General features: G+C 45.9%; 1 protein-coding gene across 1 annotated transcript; it reads right to left on the bottom strand.

The window, feature by feature from the left end:
* Positions 1-64: 64 nt before the first annotated feature.
* KIF20A (kinesin family member 20A) lies at positions 65-7,743 on the bottom strand. Its single transcript, XM_059919498.1, has 18 exons — positions 7,579-7,743; positions 6,362-6,451; positions 6,140-6,259; positions 5,423-5,561; positions 4,814-5,001; positions 4,598-4,727; positions 4,222-4,416; positions 4,000-4,111; positions 3,826-3,894; positions 3,463-3,606; positions 3,156-3,321; positions 2,883-3,047; positions 2,614-2,753; positions 2,369-2,471; positions 1,852-2,050; positions 1,514-1,605; positions 1,152-1,289; positions 65-532 (listed from the first exon to the last, which is right to left on the bottom strand). The coding sequence occupies exons 1-18, from the start codon at positions 7,741-7,743 to the stop codon at positions 215-217; spliced, it is 2,673 nt and encodes an 890-aa protein (XP_059775481.1). The 3' UTR covers positions 65-214.
* Between the last annotated feature and the right edge of the window lie 129 nt (positions 7,744-7,872).

Genomic DNA, 7,872 nt, shown 5'->3' with positions numbered 1-7,872 from the left:
TTAATATAACTTTTGTGTGCATAGAAACCATATAAGTAAAAAAGTGTAAGATTACATAGGTGATTATATTACAAAAGGGAGAAAAACTAGTGTCTGAATATTGCATTCTGGATAGAGTTCCAGGTGTATATATATAGTAAAGCTTTAAAGAGACCTATTTCTTAAGCTGAGCAGCTGACCCACCTCAGGGCAATGCTCTCTCCTTCTCACAACTTTAGTATTTTTTGCCAAAAGGCCCAGATTTGAGTAAAGGGGAGCACCGTGAGCGCAGGATCCGGGCATAAGGGCTGCAGTCTGTTGAGCTTTGGCAGGTGGGTGTTCGGGGAAGTAAGTTACGAAGAAATGGTTTCTTCCCTGGGGGCTGTTGGTTTGGTTGCTGGTTTTCCTGGTTGGCACCGAGGCGCTTTTTGGTAGAAGCCTGGCCTTGGAGTTTCAGCACAGTATGATACTGCTCTGCGATGCATGCTGCCTTCTTCCGAAGGTCCAGTTTTACTAGCATCATGTTATTCTGTAGCTCAGCCAGGGTCTGATCCTAAGGAAGATCAACAAAGTTATAGAAAACATTTCTGTCTAATCTATTAGAGAAACAGGAGGGCAAGGTAATACACACGATCCACTACTAGTTACTAAAACTGCTTTTTACAAAGACTAACTCTGTATGGTCAGAGCTTTTAACTGAATAGGAGGGTATTTTCTTTAAGACCCAAACAAATAGCCCTGAATAGAAGGACCTTTTCTAACACATCAGGTGGTATGAGCTTGAATAATTTTACTTAACCTCCAAGAGCCTCAGTTCCTAGGTATCAAATTAGCCTAGGATGGTTTTTTTTTTTTTACATTTGAATCTGGAATCAGGATGCATTTACTGATGACAGTGTCATAGCTTAATTGTTAGTGTTTTGTCTTACAATTAATTGTTTCTTATAATCTAAGCATCTTGAATGAAATATGATAGTATCTACCTCTCTAGGGTTGTTATAACAGAAAAAGCCTACAAATAACATAATGCCTTGTACTTACTGAATGGTTATTTTGCAAGGAAGAGAAACTCCCCTCACTATAAGATTAGCCTAAAAATCTTTACCTTTCTGTTTCTCATGTATACTCTGAAGTGGGCTGATGGGAGAAAGTGGTATATAGGCTTCCCTAACCTGTTTGATTAAGATGTCATCACATGTGGCCAAGGCTTGGCGAAGTTTTCCTGCTCCAGTGCTATGGCAACAGGCTCTTTCTGCTGACTGGAGAGACTCACCAAGTTTCTGAAGCTCTGTCCGCAGCAGCCTTATATTCTGAAAAAGGAGGAGTAGGAACCAAATTGTGGCCAAGATCAACCAGTGATCTGGAGGAGTCGGAGAACCATTTGAAGAGAAGTAAAACTAGAAAGGCTAGTCATTTGAATGAAGTAGCCATTCTCTAGGACTGCAGAGAAAACATCTTGTCCTCATATGAACCAGGGATATAGTGCTGGAAATTGCCTTAGGTGAGAGCTTTGGTAACAGAGAAAGGTAATTACCTTCTGGCCCTCCTCTAACTTCTTGTCCACATCAACGATGAAGGGCTTGGCTGAGGGTGGTGGTTCTAACATTTTCTGATATTTCTGCAGCTCTGAGAGAAGGAAACAATAACCTTACATGTGTAGGCTTTCTAGCCTTGGACTTAGCTCTTTAACTGAATTAACAGTAGCTTGCAGCAAACATAACAAGTGATGCCATGTGCATCCTAGGATGAAAGGTCAGGGGGATGTAGCTTGGAGTTGAGGAAATTATGTTGGAGCTGGCACCAGAAGGCCCAAGTTTGAAGAACAGCTCTTCCCTGAAACTGTTATGCTTCCTGCCCTGTCTGCTTCCTCACCTTCAGTGGTGGAGTTTAGCTCTGCTTTGCATTGTTCCAGTTTAGCTTTAATCTCCTGGAGCTGCTGGGTGGAGGCAGAAGCTGCCAACCTTTGTGACCGCCGTAGGGACAGTTCAGACCCTGATTGTTGATGGGCCACTGGCTGCTGTCTGGCTTCCTTCAAGAGAGCTTCTAGCTCTTCAATCTTCTCATCCCGCTCCTAAGAAGGAAGCAGAGAGCACAATTCCATTCAGAGTCAGACGAATCCTACAGGAATAGATGACTGAACAGTGAACAAAAATTTCCCTGGTACATGGGCCTCAAAATCCTGTTTGTTAGCACTTACACCATTTCCTGGCCAATCAAACTCTTAATCAATTAATCAAACATAGACTGACACGTACAAAGCACTAAGGAGACTATAGAAAGGTGAATTACATATTCCTACCCCTATGAGAGTTTATATAATCTGTTTATCTCAGGCAAGCTAGTGATGGGAATCTGAGCAGCTAGTTGGGACTGGTTCAGGGCAACTCACCTGAAGTTCTTCTTGGTAAAAACTTGTCAGTGATTCCTTGAGGATCGTTAGTTTCTCTTCATACATTTCCTCTAGTAGTTCCTTTTGGGTGTCCAAATGTTCACTGTCAGAGGAGAAGAGAGAAGTGAGTGAAGATGCTGAGGAGTGAGCTTGGAGAGCAGATCTTGAGGCACTACTCCATCCTAGTTTCTGCTTCCTACCCTCAGGTCTAGGTGACAGAACAAGAGGGGTTACTCAGCTGGTACCTGCACCACTGTTCCCGTTGTTGCATCTGCTCCACCATCTCATTGCAAATTTCATCACGGAGCTGCATCTCCAGCCTCAACTTTTCCTGCCGTTCTTTCAAAAGCAGTGCTTTCATGGCTCCCACCACCTGTAGAAGCTCCTAGGAGGGAAACACAGGTCAGAGGTCACTAGAAGCCTATGCCCTAAAAAGGCACAGGCCCACCTGGAAGGTAGCATGGAACATGTATAGCCATCAAGCTGCTGCACCAAAGCTTTCTTGCATTCTCACCTCCTTGCCATATGTGGAGATGTCAACTTCATTTTCAATATCATCATCAAGGCCTGGGTCTGTTTTAGCTCCAGTCTCTAAGCTGGGAGATGCCCGCAGACTGTGTTCCTTGATGAATGAATGTAGCGATGGGAATCCCAGTTGCACAGGTGGAGCATGCACAAGCTAGTGAGGGGGAAAAATCTTAACTGAATCCATTACTAGTCCCTAGTAGCTTCCTTAAGTACAGGCACCAGCCCAAAGTGAGCAGTCATCACACCTATAGCTTCTCACCTGGCTAGTAATGGCTGAGAACTTGGCCACATGAAGGGTCTCATCATAGGTAGATGCACAGGGATTCACATTGACAATCATGCAAGAGCGGCCTCGGCCTGTGAAGAAGCCTTGGAACACTCGAGTCAACTTGCTGTCACGGAAGGGAACCAGGTTCTGCTTTGACCTGGCAGGGAATCAGAGAATAGAGCTGTGAGCAGAACTCCAGCCCTTGGGGGTATCCTAGCACTAGCCCCAGTGATGACCAGGAAGTCTCTTAGCAAACTGCAGAGCTCCAGGCCATCCTGGCTTGCAGGGAAAAGCTTACCGGTTCTGCTGGTTTTGACGCAGGGCAGTAATACAGCGGCCCAAGGTGTGCAGAGAAGTGTTAATGTTTCCTGCTTCCTTCAGGCGCTCACCACTCTTTTGATCTTTGCAGCGCTCCAAGCCAGCCAGATCACAGAGTGATAACCTTGAATGATGGACAGGATCTGACATAAGGACCCCACATGTTATGAGCTTTCTAGCCCTTTTTATAGTTTTAGGGAGGGGAGGACCCATGAAGAATCTCTGTACCCAAGGAAGGAGAGCATGCATCTAACGGAAGTAATTCCCCAGAGGACCGCTCTCGTCCCCTCTCCCAATTACCATTTATGGCCAAGAACCCAAATTTCTAAATGGAAAAACTTACTCGCTAATCTTGGGGATTATATCCCCTTCCCCCTGAAGGTGCAGGATCCGGACTGAGAAGATGCTATGACTGGAAGTTAAGAAAGAGAGAAAAGTCACTGCATATCTTCTATGACCAGGTGGAGGACTAATGTTTCCTGGAACACAGTGAAAGGCTGACTCATAACCCACTAACCTGCGGCTGGAGTTCTGGTTCAGGTGGGTGCTGGCAAAGCTCTGGTTTTTACGACCCACTTTCAGGAGTTTCCAGGCCTCCTCAGCATCCTGAACATGAATCCAATTGAGATCTGAGAGGCCAAGGAAAGAAGGGCATACATAAGAGGGGAGCACCTAACTCTTCCTAGTCTCTCCCAAGGTCCCCTCCAGGGTTCATGCCAGCCTCCCTGCTTTCCCATACCTTTCACGTAGGGATTGCCATTCTGATCCTCACACAGCCGCAGTGTCTGCCTCTTGCGCTGCTGGCTATGTGGTTCTAACAGGTCATAAAGCAGTTCATTGTAGATCTCAAAGAAGGAGATCCAGATGGAGAAGCGAATATCTGCAGGGACACTTACTGGGGCAGTGTCTGGCTGTGCCCATTGGTGACTCATTTCTGGGGAAGAAGCCAATGTACAGAGCATCAACTCAAGAGTAGTCCATCTCTCCTTTGGCCTGCAGGGGCCTCAGAAGGTGGAGCTCAGGTTGCAACCTCTGGTCTGTACCCCTGGAAGGTTTTGGGAGTAGAGAATAGGTTCCTACTCTTACTTGGCACAGAGCCCAGTCACGGTACATACCATCCAGCTGGCTACTGCTGGTAAACTGACTGGTGGAGGAGAGCCCGGCAATGCCACTGTCAAAGCTGGTGCTGGTACCCATCCGACTTTCAATGTAGACATTCTTCTTCAAGGAGGTGGACAGCTCCTCCTGGAGGGGTCCAGGGATAAGATAAGCACAAAACTTTCTGGAGATTTTGTCCCCCATCCCTGCCTCTGTGAGCACCAACACTTTACCTCTTGGAGGCCTCCATTTAGCAGGGCCAGTTTCTTCAATTCCTCCTGCCGGATCTGCTTGCTGTCTAGCCACATTACCTCATTGGAGAGCACAGGCTTCAGATCAGGTGTTGGATAAAGTTGGCCTTGGAGACTATTGAAAATCAGAGCCAGGGACCGGGGCAGGATCCCACCATCCTTGATGGTACCTGGAGGCATGTGAAAGGTGGACAGCTGTAGTAAGTGCTGTTCCCCAACTCAGAGCATCAAAAGGCAAAGACAGGGGCTTCCCTGGTGGTGCAGTGGTTGAGAATCTGCCTGCCAATGCAGGGGACACGGGTTCGAGCCCTGGTCTGGGAAGATCCCACATGCCGCGGAGCAACTGGGCCCGTGAGCCACAGTTACTGAGCCTGCGTGTCTGGAGCCTGTGCTCCGCAACAAGAGAGGCCACGATAGTGAGAGGCCCGCGCACCGCGATGAGGAGTGGCCCCCGCTTGCCACAACTAGAGAAAGCCCTCGCACAGAAACGAAGACCCAGCACAGCCAAAAATAAAATAAAATAAATAAATTTATAAAAATAAAAAAAAAAAGGCAAAGACAGTCAGCAGTTCTGTGAGGCCTATTACTCACCTTGAATTGTGTGGGTTTTCCCTGAGTTGGTGACTCCATATGTATAGATGAGCCAGTTCTGTCCTTTAAGTACATCCTTGACCATCTCCTTCACGGTCAGGTTGAAGAAAGATTCCTGGCCCACTTCTGGCCCAAAGATCTAGAGACACACCCAATTTCTCAGAGGCCCATCCTTCGTCTCCCACTTTTCTCTGTGCAGAGCCAGCAGATACATCCCTTCCTGGGTGGTTGGCTCTGGAGACTACTCAAGCAACTTCTTCCTGCATTGCTGCCAGCTGCTGCCTAAATACTCTCTGCCAGTCCATTTTTCATCCAAATCAACAAATACTTATGGAACGCTATCCACTAAGTCCAATGCTGCACACAAAATGGAACAACATAATGGTCACAAGCATGGGCTTGAGAGATAGATGGATCTAGACTCAAGTCCTAACTCCACCAATGACTAGCTACATGGCTTCAGCAACATTATACTCACCGAGCCACAGTATCCTTACCAGGAAATTAGGGACAATGATGATAATAATAACAATAGAGTTGTTGGGAATTAATGCACACAAAGTACTTGACACACTGGCTAGCACATAACAAGGGTCCCCCAGATTGTAGACATGCATATATAAGGAGTCACAGTCAAGTAAAAAGCTTTCCTTCTAAAGAGGGAATAAAGTTGCCCCTAGGTGTTGGTCCCTTATTCACATGTCAGTAACTCCATACCTGGGAAAAGGTGAATCTGTGGGTGGCCTGTCCAATTCCTCGCTCATTGCTCTTCTGGGCAAAAGAGTCCTTGGGTGCCTGTAGGGCAAGGGTCTCTATATTCTCAATACGGACACAACCCTGAGAAAGGGGAAAACACAGTTGTCACAGAAGCAAACATTCCTGGGAACCTCTACTGTACTGTATCATTCCACCTTGAATCCTCCCTCCTCAGAAACTTACCTGATCCTCCTGTCGTTCTAACTCTGAAGATAACAAGGGTCTGACCCTCAGGTATACTTTCATCTTCTCTGTACTATCTTCAGATGGAACCTGTGGCAGAAGTTCAGGCCAATATCACAGATTAATCTCAACAGTTACTTCTGAGCAGATGGGCAAATATAGCATATTTCCTGGGAATCATTCTAACACTACCTCTATTCCACCTCAAATGACTCTGTGCCATTACTCTGGTTCCATAATCATTCCAACCCACATGGAGTTTTTCAGTACTTAATCACCCTTCACTTGTCTCATCACCACAGATTATCTGAGTCAGAACTAGTTGACTGGTATGAAAATCAGTGTGTGATATAGCAAAAGACAGTAGTTAAGCACGTTGGAGGCAGACATACCTGAATTTGAGTCCCAATTTCATCATTTAATAACTATGAGATCTTGAACAAGTTCTTTAAATTCTTTTCACCTCAGTTTCCTCATCTGTAGAACGGGGTTAATAATAGCACCCACCACGTTCATTCAACAGATATTTAGGGATCTGTCTACTCTGGCCCAGAAATTCTAAGAGCTCTGGTAGTCCACAGTGAAGAACATTAACAAGGCTCCTGCTCTCATGAAACTTCTACAAAAGGGGAGACTTCTGAGTAGAGTTGTTCTCAACCATGGCCATTTCCCTTTCAAGGGACATTTAGTAATGTCAGGACAGGTTTCCTGGTTGTCACAAATGGTAAGCAGCTACTGACATCTAGTGGGTAGAGGCCAGGAATGCTGCTTAACGTCTTACAACGCACAGGACGGCCCCCTATAACAAAGAATTATCTGGCCCCAAACATCAATAATGCTGCAGCTGAGAAACCTCCTTAAATGGAAGCTGTGGTCGATATTAAAACCTGAATGTACATTCCACCTACTTAATGGCAATATGACCTTGTGCAAATTATTTAAAATGTCTGGGACTCATGGTGAAGGAGACACAACAATTGCCTTCCCTCATAGGATTAAAAGAGTATGCATTTGAGGATGTTTCATTAATGCAATGCAATTAATAGTTTTCTTATGGACATACAACTGTACATTTTTTACTTGTCATGCTCTTAATTTTGAGTTGATCTCTCAAACCCTAGGATTGCTGGATTTTTTACCTCATGCTACTCTGTATGGACAACTAGTAGGCTGAGGATATCACTTTCTGTCCCCAAGCCACTCTTCAACTCCTTTACCTGCTGCTTGTCTTCCAGGGAGGTGGAGATGACAGAGCAGTCCGACAGCAGGTCCTTGCGTACCACAGATCCCAAATCTGCAGCTGTGGACTCAAACATGGGGGAGACTACGACCTCCTCATCCGACAGCAAGCCGGTTGGTGGAGAAAGGATCCCTTGCGACATTTCAGCAGGGGCAGTTTAGGTCTAAAAAGAGACAAGAGTGGGTAGAGAGGAGAACCTTAAGGGATAAAAGGGGCTGCAAATTCTGGGTAAGAAACAATTCCCTGGCCCCAGGACAATCTAGTCTCGCTG

Source organism: Balaenoptera ricei, chromosome 3 (genome assembly GCF_028023285.1).
Source record: "Balaenoptera ricei isolate mBalRic1 chromosome 3, mBalRic1.hap2, whole genome shotgun sequence".
NCBI lineage: Eukaryota > Metazoa > Chordata > Mammalia > Artiodactyla > Balaenopteridae > Balaenoptera > Balaenoptera ricei.
This window is presented reverse-complemented; position numbering and strand designations above follow the sequence as displayed.

Bases quoted from the DNA above. Each gene is read 5' to 3' on its own strand.
- KIF20A (XM_059919498.1), bottom strand. From the start codon at position 7,743: ATGTCGCAAGGGATCCTTTCTCCACCAACCGGCTTGCTGTCGGATGAG. The intron at 4,417-4,597 runs GTATGTACCGTG...CTTCTTCCCCAG, and splicing joins CAGCAGTAGCCAGCTGGATG to AAATGAGTCACCAATGGGCA. The intron at 1,290-1,513 runs GTAATTACCTTT...CTCCTTTTTCAG, and splicing joins AGTTAGAGGAGGGCCAGAAG to AATATAAGGCTGCTGCGGAC.